Source organism: Lissotriton helveticus, chromosome 4_1, assembly GCF_964261635.1.
Source record: "Lissotriton helveticus chromosome 4_1, aLisHel1.1, whole genome shotgun sequence".
Classification (NCBI taxonomy): domain Eukaryota; kingdom Metazoa; phylum Chordata; class Amphibia; order Caudata; family Salamandridae; genus Lissotriton; species Lissotriton helveticus.
In genome coordinates this window covers 442766903-442792645 of record NC_136063.1, presented here as the reverse complement: position 1 = coordinate 442792645, position 25743 = coordinate 442766903, and the positions used below count along the sequence as shown (strand labels likewise).

General features: G+C 44.0%; 1 protein-coding gene across 1 annotated transcript in view; it reads left to right on the top strand.

Moving 5' to 3' along the window:
• The window catches only part of LOC144828007 (neural-cadherin-like), a 266439-nt gene extending 243209 nt beyond the window's left edge, over positions 1 to 23230 (top strand). Inside the window, exons 30-33 of the mRNA XM_078686153.1 lie at positions 1051 to 1228; positions 16195 to 16448; positions 19759 to 19913; positions 21976 to 23230. Of these exons, the coding sequence (XP_078542279.1) occupies positions 1051 to 1228; positions 16195 to 16448; positions 19759 to 19913; positions 21976 to 22389 (1001 nt within the window). The 3' untranslated portion in view covers positions 22390 to 23230. The remainder of the gene's footprint in view (positions 1 to 1050; positions 1229 to 16194; positions 16449 to 19758; positions 19914 to 21975) is intronic.
• The last annotated feature ends 2513 nt before the right edge of the window (positions 23231 to 25743 follow it).

Here is a 25743-nt window from a genome sequence, read left to right as displayed (position 1 = left end):
AGCTTCTCCTTTTCTATGCCACAGCTTAAGTCTCTGAGAAGGGACACGCATTCAGTCAGGGTTGCATGAATGTTCCTTCTGGGCAGTGTACTTACTGAAATGTCCGTTTGCAAGGAGGAACCTTGAAAACTGGGCTGTCTGTGAACTGGAGCACTGTGAGGTGAATCATCATTAGCCAAACCCTGCAACAACCCAACCCGCTCTGGTCAAATGCCTCCAGTAACTGTCATACCTATGGGCAGGGAGGCCAACAGCTCCTACCAAATCCCTGCATAGGGGTCCTAGTCTATCACAGGTAATGGATGCTACCAGAATTCATATGGCTCTACAAAGGACTTCGCCTCTGTCCAGATGTCTTAACCCTTTCCATGCTGATGACAGCCCCCGTCCGTCATGCATCGCGGTGGGCGTGTGTTGCTGACGGCTGGGGGCCGTCATGAACCCGCTCACTCATTAAAACGGCCGCACAGAATCGCGGCCGCGCCCAAGGGGTTAAAGTAGATGCTAGTGCCATGAGTCAGGGTGCGGTGCATAAAGGACCATGAGTAATGCTTCAGCTTCTGTGCAGGTGCAAAGGTAGAACAGGAGTTCACTTAGTACCATATAACAAACAGCGTATATTTGGTCATGTCATCTTTATCAGTTGAGCACACAGGTGACATTATTTCACCTGCTATGTCCAACCGTGCAGACCGCGTGACAGCTGTACTGATTCAGGTGGGTCACTGTACAGTGAGATTCTTTGCGCATGTCTCTTTCTACATTATCACTTTTCATTGAAATGTATATGGGTATGTTTTTATTCAACTGTTTGCAGAAAGGCAGATTAAAGGCAACGTGTACCCAGACATACATACCTATAAAGAATTAAATAAAAAATACATGTGTTTTTGAAAAATGTTTTAAGCAAATATATGCTCCATGCTGTTTGGAAGAGTGCTCTTCTGGAGTGCGTAAGCGGGTCCCTGCATTCGTGCTCTACATGTGTATGTGCAATAGTTCAGTGAAAAGATGCCTGGTTGGGATAACGCTTTCCTTCTCCTCCCTTAGGTTGCATGCGTGATGTCCGCCTGAATGGTCGGCTTCTGTCCTTCGGCGACAGCACTGGATTCAGCACAATCCTGGGCCAGCAGGGTACCACCGGAGGCTGTCACTCGGATGCCTGCATCAGCCAGCCATGTCAAAGCCCCTTTCGCTGTGCAGACCTGTGGAGAAAGTATGAGTGCAGGTACTACTGAAATGGTCTATTAAAGTTCTGAGCAAAACTCTTTCTGTGGGATGGGGCTATAAAGTACAAAACTCTTTCTGTGGGATGGGGCTATAAAGTACAGTTACCACCTTACTCCAAGCTATCAGCCAATTTCCATATACTGTCAAATGAAAGCCTATGACCGTATATGTTGTTTCCTAAGAAGGTGGACGAGCTGCAGTTTTATTCTGCATTGGTTAATATATCTCCAGCCAGATTTATTTGGGATGGATGTAAACATCTCCTAAAAGATGGACCCGGAGTACAGGCCTCTTGTAACACCTTTCCATTTTGCATGGTGCCTATGCCTGGTTGGCAAAGCCAAGAGTCAGATCAATACCACAGATAGCCCACATCATACCTACCAGTGGATGAGAAAGACTTTCCTGTGTCTGGAGCGTTTGCCACAGTGGATTAACAGCTTCCAGCCTCACGGCATAAACTGGTCTTGGAATAATGACTGCCCCAGAGATAAATGAGATTTTGCCATATTCCTAAAAATTGTCTCCTGTACTGCAGTTCACAGTGCCATGAGGAGGAGGTTCTTACGACACGTTGAACCAGCCACTAAGGGTTTCATAAATAAATACATTCAGTCACCCATCAACTTGGATACCCACTGGCTACAGTCTTTTGTGCCTCTGCTACCGTGCAAAGAACCATGGGCCATATCATCAAGAACGGCGCAAACATTATCGCCACTTTAGCGGCAGGAAACTGCTGCTACAGCGGCGATAAGGGGCTTGATAATATGCCCTTGTGAATTCCCATAGAAGCCCAGTTCCTGGTTTGAACCTGGGCTTCTTTGGGAATTCACAAGGTCATATTATCAAGTCCCTTAACGCCACTGAAGCGGCAGTTTCCTGCCGCTAAAGCGGCGATAATGTTATTGCCGTTCTTGATAATATGGCCCCAAGCGCTCTGTTGAGTTCGACAAATACCACATTATAGGTAGATCTCATGTCATTAATATCAGACAGCCACACTATCTCCATAAACATTAGTGCTTCAGATGGCTTCTAGACGTCCGTTGATTTATAGGGATTGAAACTTAAATGTTCCATCTTCATCTTGCATTCCAGTCTTTAACCTCTCTGGGTACAGAATGTGCCACCTTCAGCCTTCCTCTGTAGCTACACCCCTTCAGCACATGACTAGCATAAACCCTGCAGTTGCTTTACTTAAATGAAGGAAATCTGTCATTTCTAGCAACTAAGGGTCAGATTTACTAAGCCCAAGCGTTGCACAAACAAGTGAGATTTACTAGGCCACCTGGCGTGGCTTGGTAAATCCAGAGTAAGGCAAGAGACAAATCGATGCCTTGCGTTACTCTGCGTTGGGAAGGCGTGTCATGGGTGGAGCATGGGCATTCCCATACACCTACCTATGGATTTTGATGCAATCCCAGATTTACTATGGGTACTAAACATGGGAATGCATCAAAATAGTATGCCTTCCCAACAGAAGTGTAATGAGGAGAAACATCTTTATTTCTCCGTTATTCCCTCTTTCTTGAATGCAGCACACACACAAAGCGAAAAATGCCTCTCAGGATTGTTTTTGTGCAGGAAGGAATTTCTTCCTGCACAATAACGATCCTGCCTGTAATGCACGCACTCTTGTACCGTGCCGCAAGGGAGCCTGCATTGGTGCTAGGCAGCACGCAGTGCACTAATACAGGAAGAGAGGAGGGATTCTTTATATCTTAGTAGATACAGTGCATTCCTGTTCTCTCCCTCCCACGCAGCGCAGCAAGCTGTCTTGCTGCGTTGCCTGCCATTTTCATAAATCTGCCCCACAGCATGTCTCATTTTCTGGGAAGTTATTAATATAGCGAAGCATGACTGAACATCACTGCAGTATAAAAGCAACAGGTTCTGCCTTTATATTTTTATAGAATAAATTGAATCTGCTCACTCGTCTTGTTGTCAGTGATTTGCTGTCACTTGGTATTACATTGAAACAGGCATTCTCAATGATACGGGAAGTGGTGACCTGGAACGGCACCTGCTGGGTTTACTTCTCTCCCCGCAGGAGGTTACTGCTGGCAGTTACCCCTGCCTTTGGACCTATCTGTCTAGTATTGTCTACCAGCTCTAACCAGAGGAATGTACTTGGCATGTGGTGATGGCAGGAAATAAGAATCGGCTTGTTAACCGGGATCATCCTCCCAAAATTGTCCTGTTATTTCTTTTCACTGATAACCTGATCCCTAGTTAGATCCCTAGTTAGGTATTAGGGTGAGTCCGAGTGTGCCATCGTGGTAGACTCCGACCCACCATCTAAAATGTTGGGGATTTAAAGTGGTGAACTTACCACCTACATGTATTTTATATGACTATGGTATAGGCCCAAGTAAGAAATCTCACAATTGTACTTAATATAATATATATTATATTTTAAGTTATTGGTAATCTTTTAGTTGCACAGATAAATTAATTGAACCATGTACTGACAAAGTCTAGACAAAATTTGATTCCAAAGTAATAGAACTCTTTGTTCTTGGGCCAGCCACTTTTCCTCTAACTTTAACCATTCCTTGAAAATGCCATGAATAGCTGGGAGTTATTGTGTCCTGTCCCTGTAACTCGGGGCTCCCTCCTGTCAAAGTCACTATAAGGGTTAAGGTTTGACCTTGAGAGCAAGGCTGCCTATTAATCATACAGTGAGGCCTGTTACTGAATACCTCATATATCTAGAGCCATTATGTGACTGTAGCCTTTCAGTTTAAAAATACTTTCCACGCCTAAGGAGGGTAAAGACCCTTCGCTCCCGAAAAATTACAGACCTATATCATTGATTAATATAGACTGTAAGATCTTGGCTATGATACTCTCCGCCCGCCTTCAGAAGGTCCTTCCCCAATTAATTCATCCGTCCCAAGCAGGGTTCCTTAAAAATAGGCTCTCCAGCGACAATACGAGGATTCTAGCACATGTATTAGAGAAGGCGAAATTACTAGACACACCTACAGTAGCTATAACATTGGATGCTGAAAAAGCCTTCGACAAGGTAGATTGGTCCTTCCTCGAAGCAGTCCTAACTAAATTCAATCTGGGAGACACCTTTACAAGATTGGTAATGTCCTTATACTGCTGCCCCTCAGCAAGGGTTTGAGCTGGTGGTTCCTTTTCCTCCTCCTTCTGTCTAAAGCAGGGCACGAGACAGGGATGCCCCCTATCTCCCTCATTGTTCTTACTAGCGATCGAACCGTTCTTGTATCATATAAGGAATGACTCCAATATAGCTGGCATTCCATTTGGAGAATGCAAGGTTAAATTAACGGCATACGCGGACGATGTGCTTGTCGTATCAGAGAGAGCTGATGAAGCAATTCCTGCACTTATGACTGATATTGAGGAATTCTCTAAGGTATCTGGTTACAAGCTCAATAAAGATAAAACGGAGGTTAAACTCCTGAACAACATAGGGGACAAAGGGATCATTGGGGACTCCGGTCTTACCTGGCAGCCCCATTGTTTTAAATATCTGGGGTTGGATTTCGATAAAGACCTGATTTCCACTCTGAAGATAAATGAGGAACTAACTCTAAAGAAGATAGCTACACTATTGGAAGGGTGGTCACCAAAGTTCATCTCCTGGTGGGGCAGAGCGGAGACGCTCAAGATGATGACTACTCCGTTGGTCAATTATCTGGCTAGCATGCTCCCTATGTCATTTTCGGACAACTTTATTGCTAGAGTAGACAAACTGTTTGGTACCTTCCTGTGGCGTGGCAAGAAAGCCAGGATTGCGTTAAAAAAGCTGCAATTAGCAAAAGATAAAGGTGGCCTGGGCCTGCCCTCTTTCAGGAACTACCAGACAGCATTCCTTTGTAAACAAGGTGCCCAATGGTTGATGAAATCCTCACTCTATACACCGATATGGATCAATATTGAGGAGTCATTAGTGGATCATGCCCCTCTTGCATCCTTGCTCACTATGGACCTAAGAAGGGTCCCAGTGGAAATCAGTACATTTTGATTAAATTTATTGTAGAGCAGTAAAAATAAATACCAAACAATGTCACTTAATCACAATGAATGAACCATATTATTTGGTAAATGACAGTGCTCCAGAGAGGAAAGGGGGTGGGATAGCGTGATGCTGTGAGGGAAGAGGAAAGTGAGGAAATAAAGTCGGTGACAAATTATGTATTGCGAAATTAATTCAAATTACAATACAGATTATATGGCTTCAGATCTCTGAGCCGAAGAACGAGGGATCGTAACATATCCCGAAAGGTAAATCAGTTTCTGTTGACACAGGAATATTCAAATTAATGCGGGAGTGTCAACTGAACAAAGGATGGAGGTAGCCGTCGACGTTTCGACCCCACGCTACATGTGTAGGCGTATCTAGTGCCTTACATCGGGGTCTTCATCAGGACAGGGTAAACAACAGGGGAGCACTACAATATCTAGAAATATAAAAATAATAAGGTATAAATTTGAGGGCCAACATTCAATGTAAAGTTACCGTAGTGAGCGGTAAACACATTACTACTAGTATTACCATGGTTGCGTTCGGACAAACATTGTGGAGCAACTTATTCAATTGTTACAATATATACACATTTTATAAAAACGAAATAAATCTAAAGGGTTATGCAATTGAAAACATTTCTCATATTCTGTATGGCCAATAAATGGTAACTTATTCAAAAACCGTATAGGTAAACATACACAAACACCGGCATCCTGACACGGCCAGGGGAAACCAATGGTCCAATTAGGAGTATTTTGTCTGGCTTAACCTGTATACGATGTGTGGTTTATGATGACATGAAAGCATCTATTTGGTAGGCTAGAATAGCATGCAATGATTAAAACAATCTGAATGAGCTGTAGCAACAAACTAGAGGGCTCAAGTCGCTAACTGAAATTGAATGCCGAAAAAACGTACCTGCTCGAGTCGAGCAAGTCGCATAGCTTTGTTCACATCGATTCCACACGTTATTTCTGTGGGTGAAGGGACTATTATTACTGAACTGTCTACGATTACAAAAGTAAATAAACGACATCCAGTGGGGAAAGGGGCTTACCTTAAAAGCCCGCGATAGTAGGGAGAATCCTATGTCGTTAATGGACATCGGCGGTGCGTCCCAGCGGATCGCATCAAGTCAGCCGCATCTGTAAAGTAGTAAAACGGGTGAGGAACCGGTGGGGAAGTAAGGCCTCCTCGGTAGTGTGTGGGGCGTCTAAACAGAGGGGATAATCTCACCTTCTTAGTGAATTACACGGAGCTCTGCATCGTAGCCTTCCCGCGGTTGCAGACTGCAAGCAAGTGGGCGGGGCCAGTTGGATGGGTTATAATAAGAGAAAACGGACGTAGAGTCCGGAGCGTTGCTACGGGCAACCTGATGCTTAAAGGGCTACTTTGGAAGGATCGCAAAGACAAAGAAGGGACACCCGGATTGTTGCTGGTAGCAACCTACTGCTTCAAGGGTATCAAGGAGTGACTAGCGGCATTAGTTGCAATGCGAGCATATGTATGCCCAAAGTGCCGTTCTGAGTTCGCAGTCACATAAGTGGACTGGCGGCCTCAACATTTGAACTGATCACAGTGTATTACGTACAAATTCGTGAAAATGTGCTAGATGCAATATCAGGAGTGGTCACCGTACGATAAAAATCAGATGTTATCAAACTCCGTGTTCTACTAAACAATATATCTGAATTCTGATTTCTAAAAGCATCGTATCTTTGTAAGTGTGTCTCATAAAAGTGAACACTGTATAATAGATGTACATACAGATACCAGTCGACTCAGTGCAAGTTACATGTTAATAAAAGGATGCACCTCTCAGGCATGAGGGTGAAGATCTCTTTTTAAACAACTAACACTGGAGTACATTATCTAAAATATCAGATGTTAACAATTATCCTGTATTGGTCAGTAGAGGAGGTCAATACATGTATCACTCTGAAAGCAAGTACAACATTAAGACCAGTACATCATTTAATGAAATCGTGCTCAGGACCTCTCACACAGGAGGGTCAAAAGCAATCATTTCCGGCAGTCTCCTGGAGTACCATTTAGGGGAGTTGGCAGTCTCTGTCTAAGGTTAGCGACCGAAACTAGCTAACTGGGCATGGCTACTCTCTGATTCATTCAGGCCATTTCGGATAGTATCCAAAATGGTCATCCATTTGGATTCTCTCAAAGTCAAAACTCGTGCGATGTTCCCTCCCCTGGGGCCCAGGTTGATCTTCTCTAATACCAGCCACCGTAAGGTCTCTGGAGTGTGGCCTTTCAGAGTGCAATGATCTACTAGGGGGGCACCCTGAACTCTACATCTGATTCTGCTGCCGTGTTGTAAAATGCGGGCTTTGACCTTTTGCTGGGTCTGACCTACATATGCTAAATCACACGGACACTTGATCCAGTAAATTACATTCGAAGAATTACAGTTAGTATGTGATTTTAATGCGTAAGTTTTGCCTCTGTACGTCAGATCTTTGGTTTGGATTGTGGTTGCGCACGCCGTGCATGATCCACATCTGGAGTGTCCCACAACCGGTGGAAGGTGCCATAGTGTTTGGATGGTAGGATTCGGAGGTGTTGGAAGAAATGATTGTACAACCTGGTCCCTGATATTACGTGCTCTTTTGAAAGAGTGTAATGGTGGTGATTGTTGTCCAATGTCATCTGCTACCAACCGCCAGTGTTTATTGATAATTTTCTTAATGTCATTACTGCGGGTGGAAAATGTGGTAACACAGATGACACGTTCATTGGCTGACTCTGCCTTGCTTTCACAATTCAATAGGTGCTCCCGGGGGCTATACCAGGCTCTTTTTCGTGCCCGTTTTACTAAACGTGTTGGGTAACCCCGTGCTGTTAATCGATCTGTAAGGTTTTGTGATTCCACCATATAGTTCTCTTTTGAGGAGCAATTTCGTCGAATTCTGAGGAACTGTCCCACAGGGAGATTATCCCGTAGTCCCCTGGGGTGGTGGCTGTTATACTCAAGTAATGAGTTCCGCTCAGTGGGTTTGCGAAACAAGGTTGTTTCAAGGAGTTTGGTCTCAGGATTAACAAAGATGGTTATGTCCAGAAACGCGATCTTCGCCTGATTGGCCTCAAGGGTGAATTGTATGTCCATGCTCTGTGTGTTAAGCCATGTATGGAATGACATAAGATCTTCTTTGGTGCCATTCCATAGACAGAGCACATCATCTATGTATCGGACCCACATGTCCATGTGGTGTCCGAAAGGGTTCATGTCACTGAAGATGACCCGGCTCTCGTAGTCGTCCATGTATAGTATAGCCAAATTTGGGGCAAAGGTAGCCCCCATCGCTACTCCCTTCGTTTGTAAAAAGAACTCTTGTTGGAACATAAAAATTTTTTTCATCATGGCTATTTTCAGGAGTTCGATAATGAAATATGTGGGTACTGGAACTGGAGCGGTCCTGGTATCGAGTACCTTTTCCATAATAGCGATGGCGTCAAGCTGAGGAATACTCGTGTACAATGACACTATGTCGCAGGTTACTAACAATTGAGTATCTGGGTCGAATGGTCTTTGATCAATCAAGTTGATAACCTGGGTTGTATCCCGGAGGTATGTCTTGGTTCTAATGGCTAAAGGCTTCAGAAAAAAGTCAATATACTGAAACGTCGACGGCTACCTCCATCCTTTGTTCAGTTGACACTCCCGCATTAATTTGAATATTCCTGTGTCAACAGAAACTGATTTACCTTTCGGGATATGTTACGATCCCTCGTTCTTCGGCTCAGAGATCTGAAGCCATATAATCTGTATTGTAATTTGAATTAATTTCGCAATACATAATTTGTCACCAACTTTATTTCCTCACTTTCCTCTTCCCTCACAGCATCACGCTATCCCACCCCCTTTCCTCTCTGGAGCACTGTCATTTACCAAATAATATGGTTCATTCATTGTGATTAAGTGACATTGTTTGGTATTTATTTTTACTGCTCTACAATAAATTTAATCAAAATGTACTGATTTCCACTGGGACCCTTCTTTACTACACCATATAGCACCCAGGTCCCATGCGGATTGATTGGGTAAAACCCCCCCTTATAGATAATTTATCTGAGCAGGTGCATACCTGCGAGGTTCTTCTAGGTTTCCAAATTAATACCTTAGAATTCCCTTCTTGAGACCATGGTAGAAAGTGAACTACTTTCGTATACGGAAGACTACATCAACACACTCCTGCAAGATCAGAACAACCAATTTCTGTCCAATACTAGCTTGCAAGTCGATGTCACCTTGAATGACAAAATCACCAGATTGGAGAGACTTGAAAAAAAGCTCATCAGAACAAGACTTCACGGTTACTTGTTTACAAAATATTTGCAAGAGAACATCATCCCTGTGGGTCTCCAAATTAAAATAGAGCCAGTTATTTTTATCGACATACCTAAATTCAAAGAGGGATTTAGTTACGTCGCCAATAACTGCTCCCGACACTGGATGCTGTTGGGAGTTGAGACCGCTGCCGAACAAGTACAGACCCTCACGAAAGAAATCGCAGCTTTGAGAAATGAGATACTAGGGGACAGCACTTTAACCAATGCCAAATCTGCTTTGGAGTCCCTAGATGCCAGACTAAAAGAGTTTGACGTTACCACCCAAACCAAGAAATTAGAAAAACTAGCCAAGGATCTCAGAGCCTTTGACAAAAAAAGTGTCTACCCATATCTTCAAGCCGACTATTACAAACAAGACAATCAAGGCCGCTTTGCCAATCGGGGACGCGGCGGATTTAGAGGCAGGAGAGCCTACACCACATTTTCCGACTCTTCTTACAGTTCCGGAAGCGAATCTGAACACGCAACACCTGGCCCCTCCTATAATTACTCTTACTCGGATTTCAACTATCCACCATATCCACCTCCGCCGCCTCATTTTTTAGGCAGAGGTCAGATGCAATGGAGACCCCCTCGAGGTCGAGGCAATTGGTCTGGAGGACCACAACGCGGACAGCAAGCCAATACCGGCAACCAGAATACAGATCGGGGGCGCACCCAGAAACAAGTGACTTTTCGCCCAGAGAACCATGGCGAAATATCCACCAGGAGAAACACTTACCGATGGTGACAAGCAGACCTGTACAATCCACTAACCCCATAGTGAACATCTCCAAATACAACCTATCCGATGAAGAAGCAAAAGTACTGAGTAAAGGTCTCTCCTACGTCCCAACCACACTTCCAAATAGATTTCAATTGAAAACAGAACTCTACAACTTCTTTAGAAAGATCCGTCTCAGGTATTTTTTCAGACATACGACAGCTCCACTGAGGTCATCTGTAACTGGATTGAGAGAACCATCTACCTTTTTTTCCCCCCTCCTATGCAATTAGTAATAAAATCCTGGCATTTGAGGATTTGGTCATCCAAGTGGAAAACACAGTCCAAAAAACCTAAATACATTAGATTCAACCTCAGTGCTAACCAAAAACTGGCACTTAAAAGTTTGAAGGACAATGTTGATATAGTGATCAAGCCCGCCGACAAAGGCGGGGCAATTGTGATTCAGGACACTACTACGTATAAAAAAGAAATCTACAGACAACTTAATGACGGAGTCAGCTATAAACGCATTCCTAGTGACCCTTCAAAAGATTTAGCCATATTGATACTCCAAATCACGCAAAGAGGCCTGGATGAAGGCTTTCTTTCACAACAAGAATTCAAATTTCTGAATCAAAGTCATCCACGGCTAGCAACTATATACACCTTGCCAAAGGTGCACAAAGGCCTCGACAATCCTCCAGGACGTCCCATAGTGTCCGGATGCGGATCAATGCTGGAACCACTCAATCAGTATATTGACTTTTTTCTGAAGCCTTTAGCCATTAGAACCAAGACATACCTCCGGGATACAACCCAGGTTATCAACTTGATTGATCAAAGACCATTCGACCCAGATACTCAATTGTTAGTAACCTGCGACATAGTGTCATTGTACACGAGTATTCCTCAGCTTGACGCCATCGCTATTATGGAAAAGGTACTCGATACCAGGACCGCTCCAGTTCCAGTACCCACATATTTCATTATCGAACTCCTGAAAATAGCCATGATGAAAAAAATTTTTATGTTCCAACAAGAGTTCTTTTTACAAACGAAGGGAGTAGCGATGGGGGCTACCTTTGCCCCAAATTTGGCTATACTATACATGGACGACTACGAGAGCCGGGTCATCTTCAGTGACATGAACCCTTTCGGACACCACATGGACATGTGGGTCCGATACATAGATGATGTGCTCTGTCTATGGAATGGCACCAAAGAAGATCTTATGTCATTCCATACATGGCTTAACACACAGAGCATGGACATACAATTCACCCTTGAGGCCAATCAGGCGAAGATCGCGTTTCTGGACATAACCATCTTTGTTAATCCTGAGACCAAACTCCTTGAAACAACCTTGTTTCGCAAACCCACTGAGCGGAACTCATTACTTGAGTATAACAGCCACCACCCCAGGGGACTACGGGATAATCTCCCTGTGGGACAGTTCCTCAGAATTCAACGAAATTGCTCCTCAAAAGAGAACTATATGGTGGAATCACAAAACCTTACAGATCGATTAACAGCACGGGGTTACCCAACACGTTTAATAGAACGGGCACGAAAAAGAGCCTGGTATAGCCCCCGGGAGCACCTATTGAATTGTGAAAGCAAGGCAGAGTCAGCCAATGAACATGTCATCTGTGTTACCACATTTTCCACCCGCAGTAATGACATTAAGAAAATTATCAATAAACACTGGCGGTTGGTAGCAGATGACATTGGACAACAATCACCACCATTACACTCTTTCAAAAGAGCACGTAATATCAGGGACCAGGTTGTACAATCATTTCTTCCAACACCTCCGAATCCTACCATCCAAACACTATGGCACCTTCCACCGGTTGTGGGACACTCCAGATGTGGATCATGCACGGCGTGCGCAACCACAATCCAAACCAAAGATCTGACGTACAGAGGCAAAACTTACGCATTAAAATCACATACTAACTGTAATTCTTCGAATGTAATTTACTGGATCAAGTGTCCGTGTGATTTAGCATATGTAGGTCAGACCCAGCAAAAGGTCAAAGCCTGCATTTTACAACACGGCAGCAGAATCAGATGTAGAGTTCAGGGTGCCCCCCTAGTAGATCATTGCACTCTGAAAGGCCACACTCCAGAGACCTTACGGTGGCTGGTATTAGAGAAGATCAACCTGGGCCCCAGGGGAGGGAACATCGCACGAGTTTTGACTTTGAGAGAATCCAAATGGATGACCATTTTGGATACTATCCGAAATGGCCTGAATGAATCAGAGAGTAGCCATGCCCAGTTAGCTAGTTTCGGTCGCTAACCTTAGACAGAGACTGCCAACTCCCCTAAATGGTACTCCAGGAGACTGCCGGAAATGATTGCTTTTGACCCTCCTGTGTGAGAGGTCCTGAGCACGATTTCATTAAATGATGTACTGGTCTTAATGTTGTACTTGCTTTCAGAGTGATACATGTATTGACCTCCTCTACTGACCAATACAGGATAATTGTTAACATCTGATATTTTAGATAATGTACTCCAGTGTTAGTTGTTTAAAAAGAGATCTTCACCCTCATGCCTGAGAGGTGCATCCTTTTATTAACATGTAACTTGCACTGAGTCGACTGGTATCTGTATGTACATCTATTATACAGTGTTCACTTTTATGAGACACACTTACAAAGATACGATGCTTTTAGAAATCAGAATTCAGATATATTGTTTAGTAGAACACGGAGTTTGATAACATCTGATTTTTATCGTACGGTGACCACTCCTGATATTGCATCTAGCACATTTTCACGAATTTGTACGTAATACACTGTGATCAGTTCAAATGTTGCGGCCGCCAGTCCACTTATGTGACTGCGAACTCAGAACGGCACTTTGGGCATACATATGCTCGCATTGCAACTAATGCCGCTAGTCACTCCTTGATACCCTTGAAGCAGTAGGTTGCTACCAGCAACAATCCGGGTGTCCCTGCTTTGTCTTTGCGATCCTTCCAAAGTAGCCCTTTAAGCATCAGGTTGCCCGTAGCAACGCTCCGGACTCTACATCTGTTTTCTCTTATTATAACCCATCCAACTGGCCCCGCCCACTTGCTTGCAGTCTGCAACCGCGGGAAGGCTACGATGCAGAGCTCCGTGTAATTCACTAAGAAGGTGAGATTATCCCCTCTGTTTAGACGCCCCACACACTACCGAGGAGGCCTTACTTCCCCACCGGTTCCTCACCCGTTTTACTACTTTACAGATGCGGCTGACTTGATGCGATCCGCTGGGACGCACCGCCGATGTCCATTAACGACATAGGATTCTCCCTACTATCGCGGGCTTTTAAGGTAAGCCCCTTTCCCCACTGGATGTCGTTTATTTACTTTTGTAATCGTAGACAGTTCAGTAATAATAGTCCCTTCACCCACAGAAATAACGTGTGGAATCGATGTGAACAAAGCTATGCGACTTGCTCGACTCGAGCAGGTACGTTTTTTCGGCATTCAATTTCAGTTAGCGACTTGAGCCCTCTAGTTTGTTGCTACAGCTCATTCAGATTGTTTTAATCATTGCATGCTATTCTAGCCTACCAAATAGATGCTTTCATGTCATCATAAACCACGCATCGTATACAGGTTAAGCCAGACAAAATACTCCTAATTGGACCATTGGTTTCCCCTGGCCGTGTCAGGATGCCGGTGTTTGTGTATGTTTACCTATACGGTTTTTGAATAAGTTACCATTTATTGGCCATACAGAATATGAGAAATGTTTTCAATTGCATAACCCTTTAGATTTATTTCGTTTTTATAAAATGTGTATATATTGTAACAATTGAATAAGTTGCTCCACAATGTTTGTCCGAACGCAACCATGGTAATACTAGTAGTAATGTGTTTACCGCTCACTACGGTAACTTTACATTGAATGTTGGCCCTCAAATTTATACCGTATTATTTTTATATTTCTAGATATTGTAGTGCTCCCCTGTTGTTTACCCTGTCCTGATGAAGACCCCGATGTAAGGCACTAGATACGCCTACACATGTAGCGTGGGGTCGAAACATCGACGGCTACCTCCATCCTTTGTTCAGTTGACACTCCCGCATTAATTTGAATATTCCTGTGTCAACAGAAACTGATTTACCTTTCGGGATATGTTACGATCCCTCGTTCTTCGGCTCAGAGATCTGAAGCCATATAATCTGTATTGTAATTTGAATTAATTTCGCAATACATAATTTGTCACCAACTTTATTTCCTCACTTTCCTCTTCCCTCACAGCTTCACGCTATCCCACCCCCTTTCCTCTCTGGAGCACTGTCATTTACCAAATAATATGGTTCATTCATTGTGATTAAGTGACATTGTTTGGTATTTATTTTTACTGCTCTACAATAAATTTAATCAAAATGTACTGATTTCCACTGGGACCCTTCTTTACTACACCATATAGCACCCAGGTCCCATGCGGATTGATTGGGTAAAACCCCCCCTTATAGATAATACACTATGGACGTAAAACATTTACCACACTCCAAATATATAATTCTAAATACTAGGCGGGCTCTACTTAGACTTGACCTCACACACAAAACAAGGTTAACATTCACTAAGTCATCTTTCATGTCCTTGTGGAGGAACCCCTATCTTAAGCATAACGTTGATAGACTATGCTGGGAATCATGGTCCGGGAAGGGCATTAACTTAGCAAAGGACCTGTATGATGGTAAAGATCCAATCCCGTTCTCGACCCTACAACAGAAATATGACCTTACTCCGATGGAATTTTATGAGTTCTTGAAAATCAAAGCTGCACTGACCGCTCGTAACTTCTCTGCCTATACCCCATGGTTAATAACCCATCTCCCTCGACTTATGTATGCGGGTCACTTCGTCTCTAAGGCCTATAAATTGTTGTTACCTCTGCCTACGAAAGCTCATAGAAAGGTGGAATTGAAATGGGAGGCTGAACCGAACTCAACGGGATTATGTTTTGACTGGGAAATAATCCATAAGACTGCTCTTACCCATAAAGTATCTCCCATCCTATTTCAAACAAAATACATGCTTATAAACCGGGCGTTTTGGACCCCGGACAAACTCTTCAAATGTAAATTAAGGGATTCATCCACATGCTGGAATTGCCAGTCAGGTCCCGGAGATCTTGCTCACATGTTATTTCACTGTCCCGCTCTAGGAACACACTGGGGTTAAATATTCGACTGCATTTCTTACATCTTCAAGATCAAACCTGCACGATCCTTTGTATATGTAATCTTAGGAGCACTTGACCCGCAGTTATCGAATGATCAGGACCGCCTGCTTATGGATTTAATGCTTACCTTGGCCTGTAAGGTGGTTCTGTGCAAGTGGAAAAGTGCAAATGAGGTGAACTTCAAAATCTGGCAAGAGTGGTTATCATTCCTGAGGGGTGCTAACAATCCGGCACTTCAAGCATCCACATGGAGGCCGACAAATAAGAAGCTGTGGAAATCATTGGACGCTTCCTCATTTCACTACAAGCCTCCCTGAGGTAATCACTGTTGATACTGTCACGTACCCCCTGCAGTATTTGAAAATGCGCATGTTGTACTCCTATGGACCCTATGCCTCTACCTCCACACACTGAGCGTTATGTATGTACCTGTACTTCAACTTTGCAAGCATTATCTTACTTTATACTTTATATTCTTTGCTTTTGTGTAATTGTACATCGCTAACTGAGTCAATCATTTATGTGACGGAAGAATTATTGTATTGTGTTTCTTTTGGTTTCTTTACTTCAATAAAAATGATTTGAATAAAAAAAAAAAAATACTTTCCACGGTTACCTCTTCTGGCCAACAGATGGCAGCATACTCCAGAAAGTGGTATAACTGTCTTATTGGTCTTTTATTTTGCAGGTGCCCATTGAACAAAGTGGAAGTGACGGATGCTCAGACGGGTGTGAAGGTGTGCAGCCCTTCCCCTTGTGGACAATGGAGCTGCCGAAACGGGGGCACGTGTGTGGCGCAGTCACCGTACAAGTTTGTGTGTCAGTGTGCCGAGGGGTACAAAGGAAAGACTTGTGAAATCAGCCTCGTGAAAGCTGGAAGACCGATGGGCCTGAACTCCGGCTCCATCTTGGCAATAAGCATGTGCCTGCTTGTCTTCATAGGTACCGTGAAGCAAAAATGTGTTATAGTGCAACAAGGGGAGATAAATAATGTCCATATGTGAATTCGATTCTGTGAGGATCGGGAAATGATACTTAGAATTCCTGCAAAACCCCCTACATTCATTGTAAAGATTACATTTTGTCTCTGTTTATTTGATCACTTAGGCAGCTCTAGAACACGGGCAAAGTGATCTTGTATTTGCTGTCACGGAAAAGGGGACCCTGGCTTAGGCTCAGTTTCCGGGTCTTTTTTTACTGGCCTTGACATAGTAATATTGGTCATGGCAGTAAAAGCATGTACAGGCTGCAGCCTTAACCTGTAACATACATGGCAGCAACTTTGCATATCTCGAACCAATCAATCATGGCATTTGTAGAGCGCACTACATACCCGAGAGGGCTCAAGGCGCTGGGGGGTGGGGCATGCTGCTACTGCTCGAAAAGCCAGGTTTTGAGGAGCTTTCTGAAGGTCAACAGGTCTTGGGTCTGCAGCAGGTGGATGGGGAGGGTGTACCAGGTCTTGGTGGTGAGGTGGGAGAACGATCTACCGCCAGAGGCGAGGTCGGCGAAGCGGAGCTGGCGGGTGGGGGTGTAGAGGCTGAGTCGACCGTTGAGGTACGCTGGTCCGGTGTTGTGGAGTGCCTTGTGTGCGTGGGTGAGGAGCTTGAAGGTTATCCTCTTGTTGACGGGGAGCCAGTGCAGATCTCTCAGGTGGCGTGTGATGTGGCTGCGGCGGGGGATGTTGAGGATCAGGCGTGCCGAGGCGTTCTGGATGCGTTGAAGCCGTTTCAAGAGTTTGGCTGGTGTTCCTGCGTAGAGGGCGTTTCCGTAGTCCATCCTGCTGCTGACGAGAGCCTAGGTCACCGTTCTTCTCGTTTCGGTGGGGATCCACTTGTAGATCTTGCGGAGTATGCGGAGGGTGTTGAAGCAGGAGGAAGAGACGGCGTTGGCCTGCGTGGTCATGGGGAGGGTGGAGTCGAGGATGACCCCTAGGTTGCGTGCGTGGTCGGTGGGTGGGTGTTGGAGCGGTTCCCAGTGCGGCCGGCCACCAGGAGTCGTCCCAAGCCGAAGGGGTGGATCCAAGGATGAGGACTTCCGTTTTGTCTGAGTTCAGCTTCAGTCGGCTGTTCCTCATCCATTTGGCGACAGCTTTTATTCCTTCATGGAGGTTTGTCTTGAGATGTTGCGTCAGCTCAGGGAAGGACAATGTACCACCAACGATAGAATTATGCCTTGTGAAGGGAAATGTGTATCCCCAACACACATCATTACCTCACACCTGTCCTATATGCACAGTCCCATCTCTGAAAGAGTTAACAGCTTGTGGAGGGCAATTGTATGAAGAAACTGGAAGAGTGGCAGTATTTGTAATTGCATTTATTTATATATAGCACTTACTACCCCTGGCATCAAAGTACTTTTTCGGTGAGTAGCACGGAAGCCACTAAGTTGTAGTACATAAGAAACATTACAGTACTTTATGGAGTTCTTCTGCATATAGCCAAAAGAACCCCTGCTCTGGGACGTGGGGTATAGCCCCTAAGGTATGCTACAGGGTCTTCCTCAATGCTTCAATGCCACCTCTCAGTACAGCCTGTAAGGGTGATACCGTGTCCTTCACTGAGCTGACGCAACACCGCTTCTGCAAAAGCCTGTAAGAGCCACTATGGTGGTAGCCCTACTTCCGGGCGTAGCACTGCTTCTGGAAATACTCTAAAGGACCATCACTTTGCGACCCGTGACAGCCTGCTACTGTAGCACAGTGTCCCTCTCTGGGTCGCTCCAATATCTGCATCTGATTATACCTTGAAAATATCACCACTGTAGTACATGTCTTTCCCAAATTGCTCTATAGCATTCTGGCGAACAATAAAATCCATACTGCATGATTTACAATGAGCATGACCGCACATGCTACTTTGTAACAGCTGGTCCTGCTAGAATATGGTGGAACTACAAACATTTTTTGCATTGCCATCAAACACAATGCTATACTACAGCCGAGAATCATTTGTACTCGTCAAACTACATAGCAACTTTCAATACTTTATGACACAAATTTCTATTCCAGAATTAACGGTGTGAAAACTGCACGAATGGCATGACAAGCCATTATCTACATGCATGTCTATGATCCATTATGTCCATTGCCCATATGAATAACAATGCTGGTTATGGTGTGAAATATCCTATTAACTCAAATACACGAACTTAGTATTGCACTGAAGCATGCACAACCTCGCAGCAACCTGCATGGCCAAAATATTCCAAAACTGCATTATGGAAACAACATGACTATCTACAACCCTTGCAGCTGAATAATCACTAACACTGGACGGGTGCCTGCTACCTGTATACATGCTTATACTATTGCTTTCTTGCTTGCATTAGGGCACAAGGCATCCTTGCTATGCCTTTGAGCCTGAGCCGCAAAATGTCCCACCTGCAGTTCTACAAACATCTCACTAATACTGGGGTCAACACACAAAAACATTTAGGACCCAAGATGTTTTATGAGACCCTATTAGTCCGTTTTGTATACTGAGAAACGTTGATAGGGAGAGCCTGCACTGAGAAATAAACCACCCAATCTCATTGGCCACTACATAAAGGTTTGAAATGTTGGCATTTGACAATGCCTTCCTTAGCTGTGGGACTTTTTCCTGGTTCCTACCAATGTAGACAGAATTTACAAACAGTTTTGGTGTGAATCTAAGAGGGTATGAAGAGACTTGCACAATACCACAGAGAATCCATGGCATAGGAAGCATTTAAACCTATTAAACCTGTGCACGTCTTTACTAATTATTGGCAATATTACACAAGTTTACAAAAAATGGAGCACATTCGTAATCTGCCATATTGAATATTTGGATAATTGCAATCAAGCAAACAGGTTTTGCCTCAGTCTCTATTACTTAAATAAGTTGTAGGGTAAACATTTCATAGTTGATTTAGAGGAAATTGAGTTTTATGATAGATCAGTTTACTCTGTTCTTGATGAAAGAAAGCAATTATGTACTTTTGATTGAAAACATTCCAGTTTGCTCCATGACCTTTATCACAAGCAGTAAAATGGTGTGAAACTCATTTTCTAAATTTTTTGCACCGATGCAAACTTGACACATTATACCCCATATAAAGATCTTTTATGCTAGGCCATTTTGACAGTGCGTTGAACTTGTGTTCGTGTGTCAGTGACACTAGGTGTGATAAACTGCGTGTTGCATGTAGTCGTTCTAGGAAATGTGCATGCTTGGATGTCTGTTCTCGGTGCTCATCACTCAGCTGCCTGCCCCTATCATTTCAGCTCTGCTGGTCTCTTACACAGTGTGGAGCCAGTGGGGAAGATCAAAGTTTCGGAAAGGCGGTGTTTACCACATTCCTGCTGAACATGAAAGCTGGGAGGACATCCGAGAAAACGTCCTGAACTACAACGAAGAAGGGGGCGGCGAGCACGACCAGGTACAGCGCGGATATTTACAATTATCTCTAACACTTCTCTTGACTGTGCTCGACTTGTCCATGCACGCTCCGTGCAGGGCCACAAGTCGCCAACTCCCTTCACTGCTAAGAGTGGGGGGGAAACAAAGCGGTACCTTTTAGTGTGGCCCTCTCCCCAAAGCAATTCTCAGCAAAAAATTGTGTCTAACAAACGTCATTTCAAAAACAGATGTATATCTCGGATCAGCAGTCTTTCCCATTGCAATCTGCAGCTCTCCTTAAGAGCAGACAGATCTAATAATAGTAAATAATAATACAAAATTTACCAGAGCCGGGAATCTTGCGGTCAATACATTCCCACTGTCGTTACGATCTTACGGTAAGGTCTACAGAGCCTTTTTGAGGCCACAAATTATGTGATTCACAAAAAACACATGGGGGCAGATTTACAAGAAAGTGACACATCTATAGAGATGCGTCACTTTCCTTGCGCCACCCTAAAAAATGCTTGCGCCACCATGGATGTGCCGTATTTACAATACGGCACACCATTGCGGAAGGATTTACAGATGCGTCAGAAATTCTGACGCATCTGTTGGAGCAAAAGTCACACATTACTGGAGTTGTGTCGCAAGAATCACGCAACTCCAGCAATGCAGTTTGTGGCCTTTTCCCACTACACTGCGTCACTCCTTAGCAGGCGTAAGTTTTTGACGCAGTGGCGTCCTAAAATCTGTCCCACGGTTTGCATATGGAAAATAAACGGTGTTCTTCGATTAAATCTATATGCTCCAAGTTAAATGATTTATTCAAACATCTTTATATTTTTAACTTAACCGCTACCGCGCTAGCGGGTGTTCCCGCTGTGCGCTGAAATTTAAAAATCGCGCGGTTTGTGACAAAGCCAGCTCGTCATCCGCGTAGCGCAGGTAACGCCCATGACGAGCTGGCTTTGTCATCCGCATCGAAGGGGTTAAACAAGCGAATCAAAATAAAAGACCTATAGAAGAGCAGTGACATTTGAGTGTGCTGTTGATACTGGTGATCAAAATTACTCATGTCTTAGATACATGAGAGTAATCAGAGTGCAAGAATGTAGCCGAACCAGACAACAAGTGGAAAGTATCGTAAAGCAGTCAACATGGTCTTGGGTAACGATAAATTCCCGTTTAGAAAAAGGGTAGAGTCCGGTTGACTTTGGTTCAACTGTTTTGCATTTACTAATTTCCTGGGAATTCCGTTTCTCTATTATGCTTTTTTTATTTACTTATTTAAGTATTTGTGAGCATTGCTTAACCGACAACATGATGTCACAGTGTAAATAAGATAAACTTTGTTACTCCAGTAGAGTCCATGTTTTAAATGATTAACTTATTGCATGGTACTAGACAGCTGAAGCTGCATTTATAGCTCCAGAACTGAGTAGATTTTACTTACTTTGTCTGTCTGGTGAATTAAAAATATAATTTGCACGCTGTTGTGGCAGGGTGGTTCTCCCAGAATTGCGCTCCATAAACTACAAAAGGGAGTGTATGATGGAGGGCTGGCAGTACCAGACATCAAACTATACTACTGGGCTTCACAACTACTGGTCATAAAAGACTGGGTGTTCACAGACACTAATGAGCTGGCCTATAGAGAAGACAGAGCTGTTATGCCGGGAGGGAACTGTGAGCCGCTCTTGTACTCCTGGAAAAAACGTCCAGAGTGGCCGGCACACACCGGTGTGGTGGTAGAGTGTTGGAAGGAGGTCTTTTCTTTTTTGAATAATACATAATGTTATGAAAGTATACCGGGGCGCCATTAACGACCTATAGTCTCCTATCTCTTGCAAATTCTATTGCTGAAATGTCTAAACCTCACCATGTACAAATGAAAGTGATTCATGTAAACTATGGTCCTTTGAGCAATGTTAATAAAAAGTAAAAAATATATATATATATATAATTTGTCACATGACTGGGTCCCAAGTACAATCCCACAACTGCTTTCTTGTGCAAAGGAGGTGGTTCAGATGTACCTGTTTTTGCATGGTGAAAAACACATGCTAATGCGATTCTTGTTTTTGCATTTCTAATTTCAGAATGGTTATGACATGCATGAGCTGAAAAGACCGCTTCGTACTATTATCCCCCAGTCACCAGTGGGAGCCAAGGAGCTGCTCCACAAGACACAGGTATGTCCCAAGAAGCTGATGTGTTCTACGCTAACGAAGAGCCCACAACAAAAAGGACCACATGCGGCTGCAGCGGGAGCGCCAGACTTCAAAGAGTACGTGTCTCACATCATATGGGAGGCTGACAACGACCCCAAAAACTGCCCGGCCGACCTCCTGCACATCTACTGCTTGGAGGGCCATGGATCACTGGCCGGAAGCCTCAGCTCCTTGGACTCGAGCAGTGTGGATGAAGACCTGAACTATGATTACCTCAGAGAGTGGGGCTCCAAGTTTGACAAACTTAAAGAACTCTATGAAATCTCAGATATACAAGCTTGAGATAGAGCATTTTCATCTGCTCCTTTTGTGAGAGGACTGAGCTGTGGTCTACCGGATATTTTAGTGTGGACGTAAGAGCTCATAAGAAAATGGTGGATGCAGTCAGTTGAGATCTATCAAGTGAACTGTACAGAAAGCACTGTTGAACCCTACAATGGGAAGCGCAGAAATAGACTAATGGTTGTGGCTGACAGCAGCTACCCACAGGAACCTGTGACACAAGTACTTTTCATCATGTAAATATTTATTTATTTATTGCATTCCCTTTTTTAATGTTAGTTGAATCTGTATCGTTCACATTTCTCTTACGACAATCAACTGGAAGCATCATTTTATAAGCACTGTACAAATGTAAAAATCTGAATTTAAATGGTATTGAATGGCATATTTTTAAATATTTTGAATTAATGCCTTGAAAAGATGTACTTTCTAAATATGCTGTGGTTTATTTTTGTCTCTTTTGAAGAAATTTGCATTTTGTAAGCATTAGCAGAAAGATCCAGTCCATTGACCCGTGAGCATTATCTGGCAAAAATCTGAGTTCACCATCTTCGAAGATAAATCTGCCACTTGAAACCCTGGGAGGTATTGCTGCACTTAATATAGTTCACAGGCGCATTAAGGGACCGGTAAGCCAAAAGAGGACTGACCAAGGACTATTTTTGTGTGCCTACAGATGCAATTGTTAATTGAATTTTTAATACTATGCAGCAAAACGCGGGATCCACTGCAGCAACTGAACTTCCTGTTGGATTTCAGTTATTTGTAATTTTTGAAGCGCCATTTCTGATTCTCTTGCCAATATTTCTAGAATTCTTTTTAATAAAACTCTCTTACCTGAGATTAGTCTTCCTGTATTTCTACTATTCATATATTTTGGGTATTCCAGATAGGGTGTCATGTAAGTATTCGGTAAAATCATGGACACCAGAGGAGGAAACGATATAGGTAAAATGGGCATTACTGATAAAATTAGAGGTCTTGCTCTATGAAAAGAGACTTATTTGCAAGTCTTATGGAGTAAGCTGCAGTAAAGGAAAAATTGTGGTGCATTTAATAATTACATGATCACTAGAAAGAAAAAAAAAGAAATCTATTTTCAGTTATGTGCCCTGATATACAAAAAAGGTAAGATGTTGCTGAACAAAAAACTGATCTCGATTATCCTACCGGGAGATTTCTCTGCCCACCTCCTAAGCTTTCCCAGTGGACAGTTTGAGGGCTGACCCTGGAAGCCAAGGGGAGTAGGCAACCCGTGCCTTCAAGCCAACCCCATCCACAATATTAGGATATAAGGCATTTCCTGTTCAGATAAAAGCTGCAAACTGGTTAGATGGAAGAGAACCCCAAACCCTTCTGTTTGCTGTAGCTCATTGACTTGCAAGTATGATACATAATTCAACCTGGGGAAACCAGGAACCACCTGGGGCAGGTGGAGGTCAGGGTGAGATGGAACAAAGACTTAAGTAGACCAATGCCTCTGCTCCACAGTAGATTCACCCAACTGCGCCCAACACCTCCAGTCGCATGGCTCGTCCCTGCTCCAAAGCCCATGAAATCATAGCTTTCTCATAACAAAATAGTGGGCAAAGATGAAACACAAAAACTAAACTGGGGGTTAGAGAGTCCGTGGAGAAGTTTAACGACCAGCACAAATATATTCCCTATAAGAACTGTAGAACACACTGCAATATCTGTGGGTCTCAACAGTCACTTGGTGCCCTAGGGCGTTCTATACACAAGTAAAGATATATTGAACCTCTCACTGGGAAGCCCTATTTAAAGGACGGAATCCCATCACTCACCGAAGGTGACATGCTTCATCATCTGGGATCTTTTCCCGGCTGTAAAACCTAGTACAGCCGAGGGCTACAACCCCCTCACTATGAGGGAGGAGCTTGTGGATGTTTTCAACGTTCAACTGGATGTACTAAGATCCTTCAAATGAAGAGCTACAGTTTGTTATTATGTGATGGGTGCAGTGCTTAAGTGAAAAAAGTGAAGGTGTACTAAAACTAACTACCAGGAGAAAAAAGAGTTTAATATGTACCTCATGGTGTCAGGGTTAAAAACAGTGCTAGCGCAATTACAAAAAATAACTGCCACTATCAAGTTAGAGGGTTGGTCTACTTGTTTCTGCTATCGTGACCTACAGAGTGTCCAGCATTCCTTAGGACCTAAAAGTGTGAGCTACTGAATATAGTGTGAAAACAGTGAAAAAGTAGGCCCATACCACCGAACCTAGACCTCCTAGCAATCCCTGCTCCGCCGGCATGGAAACCCTCCCTAGGGCCCACCTCACAGGTCAACCCAGCCCCTATATCACGCATCCAGTACATACCACCAGAGACGTCCCTAAACCCTTAACCTCCTGCCCACGTAATCGCTCTACACGCCGGGCTACTGACACTCCTATTAGGGCCTACAACACTAGTATGGAAAAGCCTAACAGGGCCCAGAACACTGGTCGACTTAGCCCCAACACCAGGCTGCAAAATCAGACAGATGAAATCGCTCCCACTCCTTCGGTCCCCTGTCCACATAATCATCCCTCTCATAGGGACGCTGACCATCTGTCTAAACCCACCCCTAGGCTACCAGCACATACTATCAGAACCACCCCCTTGCAATTGTCCCCCTACCTACCAGAACACACCTCTCTAAGAGATCATGATAATTTGCACCGTAGATCCTCCGAATTAACTCGGAGCGTTCACAAATCGATTCTGGACCTAAAGCACCTCCTTCACATCACAGAACTTTCCTTTTCGAATCTCAGGCTCACACAGAATGCGACCCATATTCCCTTCATGAAGCCCCTCCTTCACCCTCTGCCCCTATCCCAGAGACACTTGCGCACACGCAAACAACCTTGCCACCTCTCGGAGAAGGAAATCCTTGCTCTCCTCCACTCCTACAAACCCCACCCCTGGCACGATCAATCCCTCTGAACCCACGGACGAAGAAGTGACTGACCACCTCAGTAGTTACGACTCTGCCTTGACAACCCCACGCCCCTTACACCTGAGAGAAGAACTCCCTATCTGCACGGTTGTAACAAACCCTAACAGATCTGCTACTATCTGCATCAGAGGGGTGGTCAACAGCAACCTAGCTAAAGTTCCCATTGCCGCTGCTACCCTTGACAATGACTCCTACTCCTCCCTTGCCGGCCTCCTAATAAACTGCCGGTCAGCTGTAAAGCATGCATCCGATGTAGCCGACCTCATCCTGAGCCATAAGTCGGACCTAGCGATCTTGACTGAATCCTGGCTCAAGGAATTCTCATCGCCCTTCCTAGACCTCTTAGCCTCTTAGTCCAGCCCAACTATAACATTGTAAGGATGGGTAGGC